The 23,928-nt window shown below is 49.3% G+C and overlaps 1 protein-coding gene across 1 annotated transcript; it reads right to left on the bottom strand.

The window, feature by feature from the left end:
* Positions 1–160: 160 nt before the first annotated feature.
* Positions 161–23,543, bottom strand: LOC115895938 (scavenger receptor class A member 3-like; the record flags this gene model as incomplete). Its single annotated transcript, XM_030926471.1, has 5 exons — positions 161–2,263; positions 13,454–14,497; positions 16,119–16,217; positions 21,601–21,720; positions 23,428–23,543. Coding segments are annotated over 5 exons (1,831 nt in total), but the record flags the coding sequence as incomplete, so codon positions are not given.
* Between the last annotated feature and the right edge of the window lie 385 nt (positions 23,544–23,928).

The raw sequence follows: 23,928 nt of genomic DNA, 5'->3' as shown, positions 1-23,928 counted from the left end.
GAACTCAGTGTTTCTAAAATGAGATCAGACCCAACTCCACAGTGAGATTGAATTTCTGGGGGACCCTTGTCACTGGTTCTCCTTCAGAGGCTCACCTGGAATGCAGCCCTGAAGGGATCATACCCTCAAGTCAGGCAGAAAGGACTCAAAGACACCTCACTCCTGGAAATAGCTGTTTACTGAGTCAGTAATACTACGCAGCATGGTATTATCATATGTGGACAGGAGAGTTACATGGCCGTGGGGTGTGCGGTGCAAACCAGTTGCACATCCAGGACAGTCAGGAAGGTGCAGAAAGGCTTTGGGCAGGGAAGGGCTGTTCTCTGGGTCTGTGTTGGGAAGGAGAAGCTCTATGCCCTCACCCTGGGTGGGACGGGGGGTCTGAATCTGTTTGAACATAAAGGCAAAGCAGCTTTAGAGCAAGTGTAGCCAACAGGAGACCTCCACCCTGTGGGGTGACTTCCCAGCGCCCCTCTCTGCCAGTGTGTGCAGGAAGTTGGTGGGTGCCAAGGAGGGATGACACGGGGGGGCCTCCGTGGGTGTCCAGGCCCTTCCCACTCCTAGCCTAGCTGGCTGCCCATGAAAAGAGGGCTCGGGCCATTGTGGGTCCTGGTGGGACAATGTCAGCACGCAGCTGTGCTCAGGAGAGCTGGGTGCAGGAGGTGACAGCTGCCCTGTTGCAAGGGGTTGGCCCTTCTACGGCTTATTCCTCCCCACCACTCCAGAGGAACTCCCTTGGGGAATGGGGCAGGCCAGCCTCAGGGAGAGCAAGGGAGGCAGCTGTGCGGAGACAACCTTCTGGCCTGCCTCTGTCTCCCATCTCCACTCAGGCCCAATGTTCCAGGGCCTACAGAGTGCCCCCGTGCAGATGAAACTCCTGCTTGGATTCCTTCTAGGCTGCTCCTGAAGGGCAGAGGCAAGGATGAATTGAGGAATTTTCTGGACATGTAAAGAAATAAATGTTGAACTTCTCAGGGGGCGCTGTGTGCAAGGCCAGAGAATGTCGGCCTCGTGGCCCCACGGTGCTGTGACAGACAGGGACAGCTCCCGGGTATGCTGTTCCCTTGCTTGTGGGGAGGGTCTGGGGTTGCCAGGTCCACTTTGCCTCTGGAGTTTTGGCAGTAATGCCCACCCGCAAAGGTTTCCTTGGGGCTTTTTAACCCCGGGGAGCCCTGGGAAACTGCTGGTCAGCATGGGTGCCCAGAGACAGATGTGAGATCTTCCTCCCGAGGTAGCTGCCTCCCTGGCAGGCTCAGTCACAGGAGAGGGGGGTCTTCCTCTGCCCTCTCCTCCTGCCCAGCCAGGGAAACCCAGTTGGCCCACCTGGCCAGCACAAAAATCTGTGTATGTGCATGTGTATATATGTGTTTGTGTGCGCATATGTGTGTGTGTGCATGTGTGTGCCTGTACACGTGTGTGCATGTGTGCCTGCATGTGTACGTGTGCACGTGTGTGCATGTGTGTGTGTCTGCATGCATGTGTATGCGTGCATGTGTGTGTGCCTGGATGTTCTGCATGTGTGCGTGTGCATGCATGTGTATGTGTGTATGCATGTGTGCCTGTGTGTATGTGTGCATGCATGTGTATGTGTGCATGCGTTTGTGTGCGTGTGTGCATGCATGTGTGAGTAGGGGCTGCTTTCCTATGGTACAGTTACTAAGGGGGAGCCCAAAGCTGCAGGGTCAGCCCTGGGGAACCCCCTCATTGGAATCAGAGGACCACAACTGTCTGTAGGTGAGCCTTTCTGGGGCCTGGATCTGCTCTGTGCCCCTCAGGCATTCTGTGTGACAGTGTCTCCGCCCCAGCCCTCCTCAGGAGAAGCTCTGGCTTCCTGGTGGGCCTGGAGGCCCGGGGAGACCAGGGGGACCCTGGATCCCTGGTTCACCCTTAGGCCCCATGGCTCCCCGCTGGCCTGGTGACCCTGTCTTCCCTGCGATCCCCGGTTTTCCCTGAGGCCCTGAGGGCCCTGGAGACCCTGGAGGCCCTTCTGGCCCTGGGGGCCCTATGTCCCCTTTTGGGCCTGGCTGTCCTCTTGGCCCTCCTGTTCCAAAGCTGCCTTTTGAGCCTTTGAGGCCTGGGAACCCTCGAGGGCCAACAGGGCCCCTCTCTCCCACAGGCCCGGCTTCTCCAGGTTGCCCCTGAGGACCCTGGGATCCTGGGGGGCCCAAGCTGCCGGGGTCTCCTTTCGGGCCTCTGCCACCAAGAGGCCCTTTCACGCCCATATCTCCTTTGAGTCCTCTTGGTCCTGGAGGGCCGGGGGCACCTGAGGTTGGAGAGAAGATGGGAGAGGTCAGTCTTTGAGGGGCTCCCCACCCGAGGCTCGCCCACGAGCGGAGCGGGCACGGCGACAGCCTGAGGGTTGGACAAGCCCAGCACACACTCACTTCTCACTGCAAGGCTTGCCGATAGCTCCACACACACAATGAGGTTAGGGACCGAGGGGCTGGTCAGCTTCGAGAAGGGGCCAAGGTTGTCCAGGATTGCCTGTCCTGCTCTGAGGCCAGTCTGACCTCCTTCTCATGCACGGTCTTTGACCACTGTATTCACCCCTACCCCACCCCCATGACTTCTCAGACATTTGGGAACAGGGTTGGAGTCAGGTCATGTGGAGGAGAAAACCAAGAAAGTGCGGCATGAGAAATAGGTGTGTCCCAGTGTGAGTAAGCAGGCACAGTGACAGCCCAGAGAAAGGTGAGTACCTCCAGGAAGCCCACCCTGATCACCCAGCCTCTTCACTGAGCTCTTAAGGCTACTGCATTGTGAGTCTTTTCATTGACACATAGAAAGAGAAGTCACCGCACAGTGAAAGCGAACACTGGATACTATCTGGCGGGCCCTGCTAGACTGTGCAGCCCCAGGAAGATGGCAGGAGCCATGGCTCACATCCCAGCCCTGGACACAGAAAGCCTGGCATGCAGTCAGGAAAACTCAGTATGTGCTTGAAGAGGGTGATTCACCAAGCAGCCGTGGACCCTCCTTCGAGTCTGGCTCTGCATGAGGGCCTGTGGGAAATGCCAAGATGAAGATACGGCCCTTCCTTAAAGAGCCCTATCTAGCGCCCAGGACAGGGGTCTGATGACCTCACCTCCTTCTGGCTCTGTGGGTCTGAGAGTCTCCACCCCTCATAGCTGTGCCAACCCTGAGGACACAAGGCAGAAAGTGGGCCTCTCGGGCGAAGGGATTCTGCATGCTGGGAGCTGGGAGCCCTCCATTGCCGTATCCAGTTCTGTGGCACAGGCCCCTCCATCCTGGCTGGTGCTACCTGAGCCCTCTGCTGTGCCCCTCTCTGTTTTCTTCCCAGAGTGTTTCTAAGTGGAGCAGTGTCAGTGAATACGTCCTCTATTATGACCTAAACTGGAAACCAAAGCCCAGACAGAGCCAGCTCCACCAGAGCCAATAAAAACCTTCCAGTCAGTTCCCTGACACCACCTGCCCTTGCCCACCTCCCGCCATGGGGATGTGGCCCTGCATGGCTCACGTGGCCTGCCAGCAGCACGGCTGAGATTCCATTGTTGAGTTAGCCAATGATGAAGGGTGACCAGCAGCAGTGGCAGCAGCCTGGCCTTAGAGAAGCTGGGAGGCAGGAGATGCCCTTGGCCTGCAGGAGCTGCCCTTGGCCTGCAGGAGCCCCTGGCAGCTTGTCAGCCAGAGTGCCACGGGCCCAGGCTGATGCCTGCACAGGAGCCACCTCCCGACCCTGGCAGGACCTGCAGGGAACCAGCAGAGCCATAGCGTCTGTCTTCACCCCACCTCTGCTCCTGGCGCCTGGGCCAGCTGAGGTTTGGAAAAGCAGAGAGCCATACAGAGGCGGAGAGGCCCCCCCAAAGCTGTCGGTGGTGTGGCAACACTGGCAACACTGTCCTGCTCCAAAACTCAGATTTCATCCACAAGATCATGTGCTCACTCAGCTTCCAAGGGCCCTGCAGCTCCGTGACCCCTTATCCTGCCACTCTCTCCTCCCTGTAGGGGTGGGCACTCGCCTCCTCCCTCTGCCCCGACTCCTCCTGGGCTCACTTCTCCCCCAGGGCTGGTCTCCTGCTCCCTGGTGCTCCACTCTCTCCACTCTCACCTTCTGGGTGGACAAGTTCACAATCCCCATCTCCAGCCTTGGCTCAGGAAAAGCCTGAGAAGACTTGTTGGGACAAGGACACCCTGCCCTGCACCCACACACAGCTGGGGCCCCTCACCTTCTTCCGGAACTCCATTCCTTTCTGTGCCACCATCTTTGGCGGACAACCTCTCCTCCCTGGTCCCTAAGAACACAGCAGCCACCTTGAGGATTTCTTTCTTTTTCAGAGACAGGGTCTTGCTCTGTTGTGGCTGGAATGCAGTGGCACAATCACAGCTCACTGCACCCTTGAACTCCTGGGCCCAAATGATCCTCCAACAGGCACATGCCACCAGGCCAACTAATTTTTTTATTTTTTTGGCAGAGATGGGGTTTCACTATGTTGCCCAGGCTGGTCTTGAACTCCTGGGCTCAAGTGATTCTTCTGCCTTGGCCTCCCAAAGTTTTGGGATTGCAGGCATGAGCCATCCCACCTGGCCTGTATCTGTGATTTCTAAGGGATTCTATGCCAGCAGCAAAGGAGAAAAAACACTCCCTCCTCCCCAACAGCCCCCTCCAGCTCCTCTTTCCTGGGAAGCTCTGGAGAGCCTTTCCCTAGGTGTGGAGGCCCAAGCATCCACATGCTCCTGGTGGATGTCTGTGCAGAAGCCTCAGTCATATCATTCCCTTCATTGCCCAGGAGCTGCAGCCTAGCGTGAGTGGAGGGAGGATGCAGGGAGAAGGGTTCCCTCCCTCTCTATATGCACCCCTAAGCCACAGCTGCTGCTGCTGACGCCATCTCTGAGAACCCAGATGGGGGTGGGAGGTGTTCCAGGCAGCGGCCGTGAAAAGATAGAGTGGACGATGTTATTGGGGGCCTGTCTACATCTTGTGGGCCTCCGCGTGGGCTACTAACAGGTGCCTATGGTGCCGACAAAAGCCTCCCTCGCGGCACGTGTCACGACTGGTGGAGGGAGCTGCTCGGTACTGGTGTGCCATAGTCAGCCCTGCTCACTCTCTGCCTGCTCCGTGCCTTCTCGAATCTCCCACAGGGTGGAGAAGGGAGGGACGTGAGAGCACTGACATTTGCCAACTTCATCAACTGAGTGTCTGCTATGTCCCAGGCAGGAGGCTGTTGCTCCATTTTACAGATGACAGGGCAGGTGCAGCAGTTGGCCACGTGCTGAAGACCACAGTGCTGGGGTCAGGATTCCAGTCCAGGCCCGAGAGGCTCTGAGACCCAAGCTCCTTCCCCCACACTGCTACCTTGGCTCCTGTGCCACTCCCAGCACTGCTGGGGCCTACAGACCTGGGTGCTGCCTGGAGGAGGGAGAGGCTGCAATCCTAGGCGCTGCCTGGAGGACGAGGACCCCAGAGCCTTTTTCTAAAGAGTGCTTTGGGGTCCCCGCTGGCTGAAAAGAGGACTCAGAAGGCTGCCTTCCTTAGGTGAGCAGGGCCCCACCTGCCCTCCAGGCCAGCCATGAGTCATGCAGGCAGAGGACTGACAGCAGGCGTGACCTGGTCTGGTTAGGGAAGAAGTCAACAACTGTAGTTTAGTAGTTAGTGTGGGGGCAAGGAATATGGACAAAGGCTGACCAAGGCCCCTCCAGGCCGGGGTGCCACTGATCTTACAGTAACAAGGCAGGGGTGAGGGGCAGAGGAGAGAAGGGCTAGAGAAGGGCTAGTGGCTGCTCTGAGGTGAGGGAAGGCACTTCAGGCCACCAGGGAAGACGGGCAGCAGTGGCTGAGGTGCGTGGGATGGAGAGGGACCAGCACACCCTGGAGTCCGGTGGAGGGGGGCGGCCATGATTACTCAGGAAGCCACAGGCTGTAATCAGGCTCTCCAGGCTCATTAGGGTCCAGCCACAGCTGACCTCACGTCTGGGACCATGGAGTGGCTGGCTCTGTGGTCTGCGCTTGGGATAGGGAGGAGGGGGTGGGGTGAGCAGAGTGCCCAGTGTCTTGGGCATCAGCACTACCCACCCATGGGAGGGGCAGTGCATGGCCCAGGAGGAACCCATAGCACATCTTATGGTCAGAGGCAACTGGCTGTCTTACAAGGACAGAAGAAAATAAAACAAAGGGGTGCCTCTGGAGGGACTGGCCTGGTGCTGTGGAAGGCACATTGGCGTGGACATTGGGCGCCCAGTGTTTGAGTCCCAGCTCTCATATTAGCAAAGCGGGTGGCTTGGGCTCAGGCTCCCCTCTGCTCCATGAGAATATTGGCCTGGCTCAGGGACTCTCAAAGCTGCTTGTTGCCAACTGAGGGCTGTTAAAAACATGCCCATGGGCTTCTACTTCTGCTTACGATGGACTAGTTTATGACAGATTCAACCTCCCACGGAGAACAAACAGAGCGGTTAGAGAAAGACCAAAACATCCTTCTGGAGGCTTTGGAGGGATACCAAGGGCCAAGATCCCGGAGAAGAGAGGCCCCGTTGAAGTCAGCCTGACATCTTTTCCTCTCCAGGCATTTGTGGATTTGTGATTGGTTTGGGCAGAGAGGCTTAGAAACCAACAAAACGCTGCAGCTATTAGGCTGAGAAGCTGAGTGGAGTTTTTAGCAGCATCACAGGGCTGAGAGAACAACAACTGTGTCAGGGCCACCAAACCCTCTTCACTGTCACCTCCCCAGGTTGCTCCTTGGGCCTGAACAGCAGAATGACATGACAGTCTGCTTTTTCCTCCTTCACATGTAAACTCCTGAACACTTCAGCATGGAAGTAGGATGGAGGGTGGTGCTTATAGAACACATTTGCAGATTGAATCCCTTTGTATCTTGCCCATCTTGGGCTTCTACCTTTTGTTCACACTTTCATTTATTTGTTCACCGAGCAAACATTTCTTGTACTTTCCAAGAGCCAAGCACTCTGCTGGGTCCTCGATGAGTAACACAAGGAGCCTAGGTCTCCAAGCAATTTATCATCATAATAATCCTTTATGCAGGGCACCCTTTCATATTTTACAGGAACTTGTTCACACCCATTGTGAACACTGATCCTCACAATTACCCTATGGGATACAGGCAGGAAAAGCATTAATATTTCTATTTGCAGATGAAGAAACTGAGTTCAAAGTGTGGCTGGGTGTGATGGCTCATGCCTGTAATCCCAGCACTTTGGGAGGCCAAAGGTGGGAGGATTGCTTGAGCCCAAGAGTTTGAGACCAGTCTAGGCAACAAAGTGAGACCCTGTCTCTATAAAAAAAAGAAAGAAAGTAGCCAAAAGCCCCGCCCCAGGTCATTTAGCTAATAAGTTATGATGGTTTTAGTCTACAATTCCCAAATGATAGTCCTAGCATGGACACTGTCTAGCACAGACACTGAAATTACCCTACACAGTAGGAGGAGATAAATATTTTATGAGAGGCACAAACACTATGAAAGTACCACAGCCTTTCTGTTGAGTAAATGGGGGCTTAGAATTAATTAGAGCTGGAATCTCAGAAATCAGCTGGTCTTACCCCTTCATTTACAAATGAATGAAGCAGAGCCCTGGAGGGATGAAGTGATTCTGCCTAAAGTTCCAGAACACATCAGAAGACAGGCTTCTTGCCTGTGCAGTCTCAGAGTTCCAACTCTTCCATCAGGACCTGGCACCTTCCACACAGCTCCCGCCACTGCAATCCCTCCTTTTATTCCAGATAGCCGCTCAGCTCCGGCCAGGTGGAGACCTCATTGCCAGCTCCTGTGTCCCAGCCTGTCTGTGCCTGTCTCTGGATGAATGAATGAGTGAGTGACCAGGTGCCCAGAGAAAGAGATGTGCATTGTGTCCCTGAAATTTGCTTTCAGATGTGAGAGATTTTACATGCGGTGACTTTAACAACCAGAGAGAGGCTGGCCAGTAGAACAATTTAAACAAATGTGCAGACGTTGAACCAAGACTCAGGTGTAGCTCAAACAGATGCCCCGTTTTGCTCTCCACGCATGACTAGGACTCCTAGTCATGGAACTCCACACATGAAAACTCCATGCATGACTAGGACAGCAGCAAATGTAAATTTTCAAGAGTACTATTGGTTACACTTAGAACGGTTCCCCTGTCAACACTTTTGGCGCCATCTCCTTCTTCCCCACTCCCTGCCCCACACCCTACAGCTTAGCAGGACCTGAGCTGAAATGTCTTGTTGGCATCTACAAACTCATGCTCTGGGCATCTCCTTTCCTGGATGGGCACTGGATTGTGTACATTTCAGAGCATTGGGGAGCGGTCAGGATTTTAAATCAGAGTGACCCTGTGCTTATTCCTTTAAACTCCCTACCCTATCCTCAGATTACTTTTCTATAAATAGAATCACCAACATCTGCCTTGTTTACCATGCAAGGGTTGTCGTGAGGCTGAAATGAAACAAAGTTTGTAAATGGGCATTGTAATCAGGAAAGCTTTAAATTGCCTTTGTTCTTAGGTTGAACTCAATGAAACCACACATCTGCCAGGGGCTGAACCATAAGAACTATTTACTAATGCCCTTCCCTGGAACATTGTGCCCTAGAGGTCATGCACATACATATTTTAGGTGAAATACTGTGGGAAGATTTCTGTTACCATGTCAGGGGACAGGAAATAAATTTGATGAAAATTCGACAGCCTTCCATCTCAGTGAAATTTCCAGAGGTTGGGTGGTATGGGTATGTGGAGACAGATATCCCTTCTAAGGTGAAGGATTAGTTGTTGCATCAGGCCCCTCCTAAAACCAAAAAGAAGGCACAATGCCTAGTGGGCTGATTTGGACTTTGGAGGTAACATATTCATCATTGGAGTGTGTATTTCTACTCATTTGCTAAGTGAGCTGAAAAGCTTCCTGTTTGAGTGGGGCCCAGAGCAGGCGAAGGCTCTGCCACAGGTCCAGGCTGCCATGCAAGCTGCTTTGCTGCCTGGGCCATAGGACCCAGCAGATCCAGTGGTGCTTGAGGAGTCAGTGGCAGATAAGGATGCTGTATGGAGCCCTTGGCAGTCCCCTGTAGGTGAATCACAGCATGATCCCTTAGGATTTTGAAGCAGCCCTCCCATTCTCCACAGATAACCACTCTCCTTTTTGGAAACAGCTCTTGACCTTCTACTCAGCCTTGGTGGAGACTAAACACTTAACCATGGGCCACCAAGTGACCAGTGGTCTGAGTCACCAATCATGAACTGGGTGGTAGCTGATCCACTAATCCATAAAGTTGGGTGTGCAGAGCAATACTCCATCATCAAATGGAAGTGGTATATACATGTGATCTGGCCTGAGCAGGCCCTGAAGGCACACGTAAGTTACATAAAGAAGTGGCCCAAATGCCCAGAGGTCCCGCTCCTGCTATCCTATCTTCTCTCTCCCATCCTGCACCTGAGACCTCATGGGGAGTTCTATATGATCAACTGATGGAGGAACAGAAGATTCACCTCGTTTACAGATGGTTCTGCAGGATGTGTAGGTACCACCTGAAAGTGGACAACTGCAGCCCTGCAGCCCCTTCCTGAGACATCCCTGAAGGAGAGTGGGAAAGGGAAAGCCTCCCAGTGGGTAGATCTTTGGGCTGTGAACCTGATTGTTCATTTTACTTGGAAGGAGAAATGGTCAGATGTGTGACTATATACTGATCCATGGGCTGCGGCCAATTGTTTGGCTGGATGGTCAGGGACGTGGAAGGAACACGATTGAAAAACTGGTGACAAGAAGATTTACGGAAGAGGTCTGTGGACAGGCCTCTCCGAAGAGGCAAAAATACTGAAGATATTTGCATCCTATGTGAATCCGCACCAAAGGGTGACCCCAGCAGGAGAGGATTTAATAATCTGGTAGATAGCATGACCTATTCTGTGGATACCAGGCAACCTCCTTCTCCAGCCACCACTGTCATTGCCCAATGGGCTCATGAGCAAAGTGTGCATGGTGGCAGGGATGGAAGTTATCCATGGGCTTAGCAACATGGACTTCCACTCACCAAGGCTGACCCAGCTACAGGCACTGCTAATGCCCACTCTGCTGCAGCAGAAACCAACACTGAGTCTCTGACATGGCACCATTCCCCAGGGTAATCTGCCAGCTACCTGGTGGCAGGTTGATTACACTGGATCATTTCCATCATGGAAAGGGCAATATTTTTACCAGAATAGACGCTTGCCCTGGATATAGATTTGCCTTCCCTGTACACAATGCTTCTGTCAAAACTACCCTCCGTAGACTCACAGAATGTCTTATCCACAGTCACGGTATTCACACAGCATTGCTCCTGACTGAGGAGCTCACTTCACAGCAGACAAAGTGTGGTAATGTGGCATGGAATTCACTGGTCTTATCATGTTCCCACCATCCTGAGGCAGCTGGCTTGATAAAACAGTGGAATGGCCTTTTGAAGACTCAGTTACAGCACCAGCTAGGTGGCAGTACCTTGCGGGGCTTAGGAATGGTTCTCCAGGAGGCTGTATATGCTCTCAATCAGCATCCAATATGTAGCGGTGTTTCTCCCAAAGTCAGACTCACAGGTCCAGAAACCAAGGGGAGTTAATGGCAGTGGCACTCTTATTCTCATACTGGTGACCCACTAGAACATTTTTGCTTCCTCTTCCTATCTTATGTTCTGCTGAGATAGAGGTCTAGTTCCAAAGGGAGGAATGCTGCCACCAGGTGACACAACCATGATTCCATTGAACAGGAAGTTAAGACTGCCACCTGGCCACTTTGGGCTCCTCATGCCTCTGAATCAACAAGCAAAACAGAGAGTTTCTGTGCTGGTGTGGGTGACTGGATCCTGACTGCCAAGGGGAAATTGGACTACTACTCCACAATGGAAGTAAGGAAGGGGATGTCTGGAATACAGGAGATCCTGTGGGGTGTCCCATAGTATTACCAAGCCCTGTGATTAAGGTCAATGGAATATTCAACAATCCCACCCAGGTAGAAATACTATAGTCCAGACCCTTCAGGGGGGAAGGTTTAGATCACCCCAGCAGGTAAAGAGCCAGGACCAGATGAGGGGCTTGCTGAAGACAAAGGGAATACAGAAGGTGGGGAGTGGAAGAAGGTGGTGATGAATACCAGCTACAACCATGTGACCAATGACAGCAACAAGGACTGTCATGGTTATGGTATGTCCTCCTTATATTTTATTTTATTTCTCCATTCGGACATTCTGAATGTAATCAATCTTCCTTATTTTTTTAATGAATATGTCTGTGTGTGTGTGTACAGCCAACAATTTTGTCTTCTGTCTTGTCTTATTCCCTTATTGTGTAAAATACCATGTATCTACTTTATAGTATAGTTAAATATTGTTAACTTTACATCATATTATTTAAGTTACAGGGTATAAACAAAAGAATAAAATTCACTCAAGCACTTTAACTCCTCTTCAGGGGAAAGTGTGTGTGTGTGTGTTTGGTTGTACACAGGAGAGTTGTATCACATTAGGTGGAATTATGACCTTACTGTTGTCTTTATTTGGAGATTAAGTGTGGTTTAAGGAGATGTGTACAGGTGCCAACTTGACAAGGGGTGGGCTTGTGATGGTTAATTTTATGTGTCACTTTGACTAGGTCAGATACTTGGTCAAATATAATTCTGGGGCCTTTCTTGTGAGGGTGCTTTAGGATAAGATTAACATTTAAATAGGTAGCCTGCGTCAAGCAGATTGCCCTCCCTCATGTAGGCGGCCTCATCTAATCAGTTGAAGGCCTGAATAGAACAAAGAGCTGAGCCTCCCCCAAGTAAGAGGGAATTCTTCCTGCGTGATGGTCTTCAAACTGGAACATCAGCTCTGCAGATTTTGGACTTGCCAGCCTTTCTAATTACAGGAGCCAATACCTTATAATATCCATCTATCCATCTATCTCTATCATTATCTATCTATCTATCTATCTATCTATCTATCTATCTACCTACCTATCTATATCTATCATCTATCTAACTCATCTCTATCTATCATCTCTATTTCTATCACCTCTCTCGCTCTCTCTCTCCTATTGATTCTGTTTCTCTGGATCTATCTATCTATCTATCTGTCTATCTATCTATCTATCTATCTATCTATCTATCTATCTATCATCTATCTCTATATGTTATTGATTACTTCTCTGGATCTATCTATCTATCTATCTATCTATCTATCTATCTATCTATCTATCTCATGTCTATCTCTTTATCTCTATCCTATCTATCTATCTATCTATCTATCTATCTATCTATCTATCTATCATCTATCTCTATATGTTATTGATTACTTCTCTGGATCTATCTATCTATCTGTCTATCTATCTCATGTCTATCTCTTTATCTCTATCCTATCTATCTATCTATCTATCTATCTCTATCATATCTGTCTATCATCTATCTCTATACACTGTTGATTCTTTTTCTCTGGATCAATCAATCAATCAATCTATGTATCTATCCATCTATCTATACACTATTGATTCTGTTTCTCTGGATCTATCTATCTATCTATCTATCTATCTCATGTCTATCTCTTTATCCTATCTATCTCTCTCTCTCTCTCTCTATCATATCTATCATCTATCTCTATATACTATTGATTCTGTTTCTCTGGGTCAATCAATCAATCTATATCTATCCATCTATCTATACACTATTGATTCTGTTTCTCTGGATCTATCTATCTATCTATCTATCTATCTATCTATCTATCTCTATACACTATTGATTCTTTTCTCTGGATCTATCTATCTATCATCTCTATACACTATTGATTCTGTTTCTCTGGGTCTATCTCTTTCTCTCTCTCTACACTATTGATTCTGTTTCTGTGGATCTCTCTGTCTCTCTCATACACTGTTGATTCTGTTTCTCTGGAGAACCTTGATAAATATGGAAGACATGAGGCAGATGAGAGTAGAAGAGTGTGTCAGAGTGACAGCCTCCTGGGCAGAGGGTTGGGTGGTTGGGAGCATTAATGAGGGGGTGGGAAGGGAGAAAAAAAGAGGAGACAGTTTTCAAAACACAAGATCTGCTTATTTCTCTATTAGGACATGGTTAAACAAATCTAAATATAAAAGTCCAGATTTGTGTAATAGGCAAAGTTAGAAGCCATAATATCTTTACAAAAGAGGTTTGCAAGGATGTTCTTTTCCTTTTTTTTCCCCTTTTCTCTCTTTTTTTTTTTTTTCAGAAGAGGACTCACTCTGTCTCCCAGGCTGCAGTGGTGCAATCATAGCTCACTGTAGCCTCGACCTCCTGGGCTCAAGTGATCCTTCTGCCTCAGCTTCCCAAGCAGCTAGGAGTATAGGTACACACCACCATGCCTGGCTAATGCAAGGACATTTCTTAAAGCTGCCTATTGCTCTAGGCATTTGCTATAGGATTGTGTTAGCCCACTAGTACTTTGCCTAAAACCAGGTACTTCTGTGTCCAGCAAGATCACCAAGCTTCAGTGGAAGCTTTGTAGCAGCCCTACCTGGACCCAGCTCTTACCTCGTAGGATGGTGACGTTGCGAAGGATTTCTCCATGCTGCGTGTCCACCGCCTTCATCTCCTCCACGATCATGGAGAGGTTCCGGACGTTGAGGTCCAGCCGGGCACTGAGCAGGCTGAAGCGCTCTCGGAGCAGGTCTGTGGTGCCCAGCATGATGGAGACAGACTTGTTCAGGTAGTAGAGCTCCTCGGCATGGGTGTGGAAGCCCAGCGTGCAGGAGAGCCGCACGTCATCCAGGTACTTCAGCATGCTGTGCACGTGGCTGTCAGTGGCATTGATGTTGGTGAAGATGGTGCCAATTTCAATCTCATGAGAAGCCATGCGTCCTTCCAGAGACTCAAACCTCTCCACGGTGCGGTTCTGGGCGTAGTGGGTGTGGTACTGAAGATCATGCATGTTCTCCTCATGGTCATCCAGGAAGGACGAGATGTTATCCAGCTGCAGCTGCAAGCCCATGACCTGGAGTACCAGGTCATGCATGCTCTCGGAGTTCTGGCTGATGCGCTGTGAGGAGGCCCCCAGGGTGGCCTGGATGTTCTTGACTGCTTCTCCGGTCTTGGTGGAGGTGGTACGCAGGCCACTGAAGAGCCGGGTGTAGTTCTGCCAGTCGGTGACAATCTTCTGGAGGGTCAGGGTCTCCTCATCCGTCTTCCGCTGGATCCCATGGATCCACTCGGAAGTCTGCCCCACGGTGAAGTTGATCTGGTGCACTGCAGCCTTGACATCGTAGCACTCCTGGGTGAGGTCCTTCAGAGAGAGGTCCAGGCCAGCTGTGGTGGCCTGCCAGCCTCTCACCTGGGCCAGGAAGAGCCCCAGAGACTGGTTAACTTGGTGGATGGAGAAGGAGCAACTGCCCATCTCCTGGGAGATCTGCCTGCTGGTGGTGGAGAGCACCTCCTGCGCCTGCAAGGTCTGGTCCAGCTGCACCTCCTGAGCCAGAAGCAGCTTCTGAATTCCCTCCAGCTCCTCTTGCAGTTTTCGGATCTCTGGCCCCAGCTGCCCAGCTTCATGGCAGAAAGAGCAGTTGTTCAGGGCTTTCGGATCTTTAGGGGAAAGGGACAACAGTTTGAGTTGCTGAAGGACCATGGTACGACGCTTCCTCTTTAAATTAAATATTTCAGAGCATAAGGAATTGGTAAGTAGCTTCCCAAACCTGCTTCCTTCCTGAAGTCCTGTTATGAATCCCTTCTTGGAAAAGCCTTGCCACCTCTATGGAATCTCACTTTTACCAACTGTCTTGACTCTGATCTGAAGTCATTTAGGACGTTTTCTCCTCCTCACCACCAAATTTTCAAGAATATATCTTCTTAATTTTTCTTAGGCGACCAGGAACTTCCCATTTAAATTTGATTTAAAAATTTCTCCCAATATTTGTATATCTGTTATCTTATTCAATCCTCTTACAATAATAAATTTGCAGAGAAGGTGGCACAGGGATTTTTGACTTGTGACTCAAGAGGAACGAGGCACAGAGAAGTGGCTTGGCAAATAGCCACATATATTGGTGCCAGACCAGAACCTTCTATTTGAGTCAGAGAAGAAGACCCCTGTAAACCCTTCTATCATTGCTTCTTCTGTCTCATTCTCTCTTAGATTGTTCCAGGTTAAAGCAGGGGATAAACAACATCAAGAATTGTGGCATGACCTAAGCAAATTAACAGAAGAACAGAAAACCAAAGACCACATGCTCTCACTTATAAGTGGGAGCAAGATTGAATATATGTAGACCCTGGGTGCGGTGGCTCACACCTGTAATCCCAGCACTTTGGGAGGCTGAGGAGGGCAGATCACAAGGTCAGGAGATGGAGACCATCCTGGCTAACATGGTGAAACCCCATCTCTACTAAAAATACAAAAATTAGCCAGGCGAGGTGGTGGGCGCCTGTAGTCCCAGCTACTCGGGAGGCTGAGACAGGAGAATGGCGTGAACCCGGGAGGCAGAGCTTGCAGTGAGCCAAGATTGCACCACTGCACTCCAGCCTACGTGACAGAGCAAGACTCCATCTCAAAAAAAAAAAAAAAAAAAAAAAAAAAAATGGCAACAACAGACATTGGGGCATACTAGCTGGGGGATGGGGGAGGAACTATGGACTGAAAAACCACCTACTGGGTACCTAGGCTCACTACCTGGGTGATGTGATCATTCCTGCCCCAAACCTCAGTGTGACACAATATAACCAAGTAACAAACCTGCACATGGATCCCTTAATCTATAACAAGAGTTCAAATTATAGAAATAAACAAATAGATGGCACATATTTTAAAAAAATAAAAAAGAAAAGAATTGTGGCACAGCTTAAGGCAATGGCGAGGAAAGGGTTGACCTGGCAGGAGGTTTTGCAAGGTCTTGAAACTCTCATCATTTCAGATGCATGAGGCCATTTTGGGAATGGATGATCTTTGGTTTCCTTCTCTGCCTGCAGACTCTGGCTAGATCTGTGCTCCACCCAGAATCCCCTGCTCCAGTCCTGGGAGTATCCCAGAGTAGCAGCCCTCCTCCAGGGGATGGAGAACCGGCTAGGGAGGGAGCAGGGAGGCGGGGATGTCCTCTGTGCCTAGAAGGCTGGTAAAGGTTGCTTGGCGCTGGAGCACTGTGGCATGGGGAGGGCACCCTTGCCCTACCCTGATGATCACTGCATCACAGTCATCAGCTCATCTACTTACCCAGGCCCTGGAGATTTTTCTGCATTAACACAAGTTTCTTGTCATAAATAGACTGGGTCAAGGAGATGTCTTCAGAGAGAGAGTCCACTTTTCTAAAAACTGTAGGGAAAACAGATGAGAAGCTGGGGCAGAAAAACAGCAGTCATTCCTTGAGAAGTCATCTTTATCAGCCCCTCTGCAACCAAAACCTTTCACCCTTCTCCTCTCAGGCTTCTTCATGGCGGTTAGGGAAGATACTTCTTATGGCCAGAGTTTGCCACAAGGCCCTGTAGAAACATAATCACTCACCCCATACCCCACATTTTACAAATAGGACCTGATCATAGAATGAAACAGGGAAAATTCAGAAAAAAATATTTTTTAAAAAATTATTCTTATTCCTACCACCCAAAGATTGCTACCATCAGTGTCTTCATGTATTTCTTCTAGTTTTGTTTACACTGGTAACCATTCTTCAGCTACACAGATATATGCAGTGCTCTCCCCTTACCTGCAGGGGATAATTCCAAGACCCCCAGTGGATGCCTGAAACCTCAGAGTATGGAAGCCTATATATACTATGTGTTTTCCCATACATACATACCTCAGATCAGGTTTAATTTATATATTAGGCCTAGTAAGAGATTAACAACAGCTACTAATAAAATAGAACTATTAGAACAATATGCTATAATAAAAGTTATATAAATATGGTCTCTGTGTCTCTGAGAATATCTTATTGTACCATACTCACCCTTCTTCTTGTGCTGACATGAGATGACACCATGCCTATGTGAAGAGATGCAGTGAGGTGAATGACATAGGCATCGTGACTTAGTGTTGGGCTACTACTGACCTTGACCATATGTCAGAAGGGGGATCATCAAGCTGTGATGTTGCCGATTGACCTCGGGTAACTGGAACTGCAGATAAGCAGGAACTGTTGTACTTTCTTAGGCAACAAAAGCAAAACTGGGATGTTCTGAACATCTCGTCTGTTTTCTTTGATGTTGCTTTATCGGTATCATGTCATGGATATTTTTTCCATCCAGGGTTAAATCACTTGAAAATCATTACTTTTGGTATCTGCATGGCACTCTATATAAATAATACAGCAATTAGGTATGAATCCCCTACTGTTGGGGACACTTAAAGTACCTCCTCTTCTGAGCTCATAAATAAAACTTGATATATAAATATAAGTAACGCTTAATTCTGGAAATAATCCTTATATGTGATGGTTGTGTGTATATGATAATTCTCTTGGGATAAATTGCTTAAAGTAGAATTATGGGACCCAAGGGTATTAACATTTTTGAAGTCCTTGATACAAGCTGCCAAACTGCTGCCCAGAAAATGTTATACCAATTTATAGCCCACGGGCAGCCTTGCACTCTAGTAAGGGGGCCATGTTGGCCAGTGGTTAGAGCACGTCTTGGCAGTAGCAGGACGCCTGGCTTTTTCCAGTGGGTGCCTGAATGGGCCTGGTAGTGAGGAAGGGCTCAGCAAGATGTTTCCCATAGATCCTCTTAAGAGGAAGTACAAGGGGAAAGAATTAGCACCACCAAGAGCACTGAGTAACACAGCTTCTAGTCCTAGTTTACATCACCAATTGTTGGGTGACTTTGGGCAAGTCAGTTACCCTTTCCTGAGCTCAATTCAATCACACATAAAACAGAAATGTGGAGCTTGATGACTCTGAGGCTCTCATCAGTGCCAAAATTCTATGCTTTCAAATTATTTGGAATCTCCAGGCTCCAGTTAATATTGTACATCTCAGAGCTGTCAAGAGATTTACTTAATTAGTAACAGCGACATGTTGAGAGAGTTTGGGAATAAGCACATGCTGTTACATGAGACAAGCACTTTACAGTTTATAATAGTTATTATTCCATTTGAGCCTCCCTACAATTAAGATTTCATGCATAGATGAACAAAGATACAGAGAGACTGGGTGACTTTGATTCCTATTCCTATGCTTCATTAAGTCTACTTCCAAGCCAACAGCCAAGGCTCAGTCCACTCCATGTAATTCATTCACCTGTTCATTTCTTTTTTCTTTTTTTTTTTGTGAGACGGAGTCTTGCTCTGTCACCCAGGCTGGAATGCAGTGGTGTGATCATGGCTCACTGCAGCCTCAATCTCCTGGGCTCAAGTGATTATCCCAGCCCAGCCTCCTAAGTGGTCGGGACTACTGGCATATGCCACCATGCCCAGTCAATTTTCAATTTTTTTTTAAATTGAAATGAGTGGGGTCTCACTGTGTTGCCCAGGCTGGCCTCGAAATCCTGAGCTCAAGTGATCCTCCCACCTTGGCCTCCCAAGGTGCTGGGGTTACAGACATGAGCCACTGCACCTGGCCTTGCTTATTTCTTCATTGTGCATTTCATGCTTAAAAATTATAAATTTCTTTTTAAGCCATTTTACTTACTTTTTAGACATGATTTTTCTTTATCCTTATAAAATTATGTTTATAATGTAGACAATATGGCAAATAGTACTTATATATCACTTATAAATAAATAGGTGTATTTTGGAGGTGTGACTCTATCGAATTTTTCTTTTCCAACATTTAATTTAAAAATTTCTCAAACAATAAAAGGACTTGTACAGTGAAGACCTATGTGCCTATCGCCTAGATTCTACAAGTAGCATTTTTCCGTATTTATTTTATATTCATCCATCTCTTTCACCCATTCATCAATCCATGTAAATTTTTGGATGCATTTCAAATGAATTTTTTACTGATGGGATGCACGGTCAAAAAAGTTTAGAGATCACTGCTCTAAACCAGGGGGTGGCAAATTACGGCCTGCAGGTGAAATCCAGTCCAATGCCTGATTTACAGGAGTTGCCACCCCTATTCATTTACAGACTGCTTGGGGCTGCTTTTGCTCTGCGATAAGTCTGGTTGTGACAAAGATCGTATGTAACCTGAAAAGCCTAAAATATTTACTATGTAGCCTTTTACAGAAAAATATGGCCATAATCAGCTCTAGATTATAAACTCCATGAAGGCTGGGTCTGTGTTTTACTAAGCAGTATACTGCCTAGTGTAGAATATAGTTCTTGGCCCCCTGTATGCTCTTGATTTAAAAAAAAAAATACTTGATTAAAATGAACAGAGTTGGTTTGTAGTGTCTGTTGACTGATTTTCCCAATCCTCTGGACTTTGGTCACAATCCTGGTTGTAAAGCATTGACCAGTCTATTCACACACTCACACACACACCATATACACACACACACATACTTTACCAATCTATAGTCATTCTTTCAACAGATATTATTGGGCACCTGCCATTTAGGCCAGGATGGTGCCAATACTGATCTAGGGACTTGGGATACCCAAGCTGGAGGCAAAAACAAAAAAGGAAACCCAAAGTTCTCCCATGGTTCACAAACACGCACTCCTCACCCCGGTTCTTCTGATCCTCTGTCCATTCACTCTGGATCTTGGGGCAAATCCTGTCCCCTCCCCAGGACTGTTCCCTCCCACGAGGAGTAGGGCCAGCCTCCCGCTCCGGCCTGCCAGGCTGACTCATGGATGTTATGCATGTAACAGTGTCTCACATTCTGTCGTCCTCTCGGAAACTCTTTAGTGCCTACGCTCTTCTCTGGGCCCGACCCTACGGTTCTTGGAGCTTTGATAATGGCCCCAGGTCCCTTGGGTGCTGTGAGCTGAGGCCCTAAAAGGGGTGGCCAGAAATCTTGACAAGTTCTCTGACAGCAAGTTTGCGGCCTCTGATAGGCAGACCTGGCTCCTTCCCGCTTCTGGCCTGGGATTTTGGCCACTTTCTGAAAGGCCAAACCCTGCGAACTGATTTAGCAGAGACAGGCGGTGAGGGGCTTGGGAAGTTCTGAAACACTTGGTCCTTGAATCTAGCTGTACATTGGAACCCTGAGGGGATTTATAAATGACTAAGGCCTGGGTCCTACCCAGAGATTTTGATTTAATTCATCTGGAGAGAGTGGAGGAGGGTACTCTGGCACTAGTATTTTTAAATGCTTTCCAAGGGAGTCCAGTATCCCCTGACAAGAGGGAAGAACCACGCCCCTTGATGGTGAAATGTAATTGATGCAACTCATTGTTCCCAGTGCCTGGCACAGAGCAGGTGCTCAGCTTGTGTTGGATTAATTAATGCCTTCGGATTACTGGAAGACGACTTGTGTCTATTCAAATCATTAGTATGCTGGCCTCTTGCCTTCAAGCTAAGAAGGCTGGTAACTGAATATCTCCAGCCAGGGCCAGGACGAGGCGCCTCTCCTTAGGGATGTGCTCAGGCTCAGGCTCTGCATGAGAGCAGGGGCGCCCCCTCGGAGCCTCGACTGCCTCTCCCTACTCCCAGCTTTGTTTCTAAAATCTAGTAGATTGGAACAAACAAATCTACCAGAGCCTGGATTTTCAAAGTTTGAAGCTAAGTGTGGAATGGGATTGCACTCTTAGCACTCTTAGTGAAATGGGATTACAAACACCACATTTGTTGTAACCAGTTTACCACAATCTGTCAGCATCTGGAAGGCAGAAGTGACCTACCTCTGGCTGTGTGCTGTGACCTAGGTCAACTACTACAAACCCTAATGTGTATGAGAAGAACCAAACCTCAGATCCCTGGGTCTCACCTGCAGGACCCCCCAGATTCCTTGGTCTCAGCAGGTCTGGCTGAGGGAGACCCAGGAATTTGCATTTTAACAAATACTGGAGGTGAAATTGCTGCAGGTAGGCATCCAGCCTCACTTTGAGAAACACCCACACAGACCATGAAAGGGGGCTTAGAAGTCACTCAATCCAGTGATCTCAATCCTGGGTGAACAACGGAACCATCAGGAGAGTTGAAAGATACTGAATTAATTCCACGATTGGGGTGAGGCCCAGACATTGATATTTTTTTTTTTTTTTTTTTTTGAGATGGAGTCTCGCTCTGTCACCCGGGCTGGAGTGCAGTGGCTGGATCTCAGCTCACTGCAAGCTCTGCCTCCCGGGTTCACCCCATTCTCCTGCCTCAGCCTCCCGAGTAGCTGGGACTACAAGCGCCCGCCACTTCGCCCGGCTAGTTTTTTGTATTTTTTAGTAGAGACGGGGTTTCACCATATTAGCCAGGATGGTCTCGATCTCCTGACCTCGTGATCCGCCCGTCTCGGCCTCCCAAAGTGCTGGGATTACAGGCGTGAGCCACCGCGCCCGGCCTACGTCATATTCTTTAAAGCTCCAAGGTGGCTCTAACGTGGAGCTTAAACTGAGAAGCACTGACCTGGTTGTATCATCTCATTACACCACTGGGAAAGCAGGGGTCCCCAGAGGTGGGTGCCTTCCTCAAGGCCACAGAGCTGTCAGTTGTTAGTGTCTGCAGTTTGGATTAGGCATAGAGATCCCCTAGCCAGGAAGATGCTGCTCTGGGCCTGGGATACAGATATGAAGTGTTTGTCTTTGCAGGGGAGCTTTTGGTGCTGGATTCCTGACCAGACACCCCACTACAGCCCGGGTGGGCAAGCCCTGGACTCACCCAGAGAGGCCAACACAGCCACAGCCACCAGGAGCAGGGCCAGGAAGAGGTAAAGAATCCTCACTGATGTGTGCAAAGACAGGTTCTTCTGGCAGCGGCTGCAGCGGGGCCCTGGCCGGCCTGTAGGGGACACAAGGAGACAATGGCTTAGGCCAGTGGCCCAGGCCAGAGCTGAAGGGTCAGTTGCATATTCCTGCTCTGGCCTGTGTCATCACATTTAAACCAGGCTCAGAAGGGGAGCTGTTCTCGACCCTCATTCTCTACCTGTCCTACCACCTTTCTCTAGGTGCTGGCGCTTTCTGGAATGCAGGAGACCGAGTCAGGACTTCAAAGAACAGCTCCCATCACTACCATCATCCTCTCTCCATGGCATCTTCATTTGGCCCATGGGGAGGGGAAACACCTCTTCCCTCTCCATTGGTCCTACTGATGACCCACAAGATGAGCAGCCAGCCTGAGACCCCACTGAGTGACCAACTTGTCTGGGCTTGCCCCAGGACCTTCTGGGTTTTAGCACTGAAAGTCTCCTGTCGCGGGAGCTCCTCAGCATGGTGCAAATCATCCTGGTTTGCTAAGATTGTCTAGGTTTTAAAACTGAGTCTGCAGGGTGCAGTGGCTCATGCCTGTAATCCCAGCACTTTAGGAGGCTGAGACAGGGGGATCACTTGAGCTGAGGAGTTTGAGGCCAGCCTGGGCAACCTAGCAAGATCCCATCTCTATTTTAAAAAATAAAAAAGAAAATGGAAAGCCCCAAACCCTGGGAATCTCCTCAGTCTTGGCAAACCAGAATGTTGGTTACCAGTCCCCAAACTTTTCAGGGAACCAGAAGTTCTACTGGAAACCAAACAAATAGCCACAGTCTACCAGTGGAGTTACTGGTATGGAGGAAGGAGCGAGCCAGATGTTCCTGAATATGCAGGCAGGTGGCCAACACCCAGTGGGAATGCAGTGATGGCCCAGCTGCAAATTTCTAAGGTGAATTCAACTGTAGCCACACATTCTGAGTACTAGGATGCTTAAAAATCCTGATGCCCAGATCCCACTCCAGGCCAAACAAACAGGAATTTCCAAGGGTTGGTCTCATGCATCCACGGGTGATTGTAATGAAGAGCCAAGGTTGAGAACAACTGCTCTAATCTGCACCAAAGCACTGATAGGCCCCACTCCAAACAGCGGTTCAGGTAGCATGGGACACAATGAAGGGCACAACTCTGGGCCAGCTAGAAGACAGGCCCCAGGGACAGGGTATGTAGCTCTGGGAGATGGCAGACATCCCTGATGGGTCTCAGGAGGAGCCCAGGAGACAGGTGGCACTTGTGTCAAGCTTTGATTTCAGGCCAAGTGCAGTGGCTCACACCTGTAAACCCAGCAATTTGGGAGGCTGAGACGGGCTGATCACTTGAGACCTGGAGTTTGAGACCAGCCTGGGCAATATAGCAAGACCACTGTATCTACAAAAAATAAAAAAATTCATCCAGGCATGGTGGTGTGTGCCTATAGTCACAGCTATTTGGGAGGCTGAGGTGGGAGGATCACTTGAGCCCAGGAATTTGAGGCTGCAGTGATCTATGGTTGTACCACTCATACCAGCCTGGGTGACACAGCAAAACCATTTCTTTAAGAAAAAAAATTCTAAACTCCTTTGACTTCATTGGTACTGCACCCCCAGGGCCATGAACTCTGCCCTTTAACCATCCAGGAAGCAGTGCGGAAAGGACACCCAGGCTTTTGAAACCACCTAAAGCGACACATCTCTCACTGGCTTGGGGATGGAGACAGGTATCTCTCAGCCCACAGTGGAGATCAGGGGCGGCCCAGAGTCCTTACCCTTCTGGGTGCACGGGAAGCTCGGCATGTCCTCGTCATCACCCACCAGGTCCTCTTCTGTAACGCACAAGGCATCTCCATCGCCACCGGCCGACCTCACTATAACGGAACCAGTGCTGTCAGATCCAGAGCCCTCCCAGCCCTCTCCAGCAGCCCCTTTTATTTACCAGTCCCCACGTCCCGTGCCCACCTCTACCCCTGAGCCAGCTCGCTGAGCTCCAGGTGGCCTGATGTAAGCTGCAAAAAGGGGGTGGACGTAGGAGTCAGGTGGCTGAGGAGCTGGGATGTCCTGCCCCTCTGGGTAAGGAGAGCTCCCCATTTCCCAAATGCTGGGAAAGACAGATGGGCCAGCACAGCGCCTGCTCTCTCTACAGCTTGTTGAAACCCTGGAGGTGGAGTAAGGAGAAATAAGAGCTGGCTGCTTGCTATGGCTTAGTGTCCTTCTATTCCCCAACACTTGGTCACCGAAGCAGAATTCCTCTTCTCCAGGGACAAGGCTGG

This window comes from Rhinopithecus roxellana, unplaced genomic scaffold (genome assembly GCF_007565055.1).
Source record: "Rhinopithecus roxellana isolate Shanxi Qingling unplaced genomic scaffold, ASM756505v1 contig3950, whole genome shotgun sequence".
NCBI lineage: Eukaryota > Metazoa > Chordata > Mammalia > Primates > Cercopithecidae > Rhinopithecus > Rhinopithecus roxellana.
The sequence above is the reverse complement of the archived record's forward strand: the minus strand, read 5'-3'. Positions and strand labels throughout refer to the sequence as shown.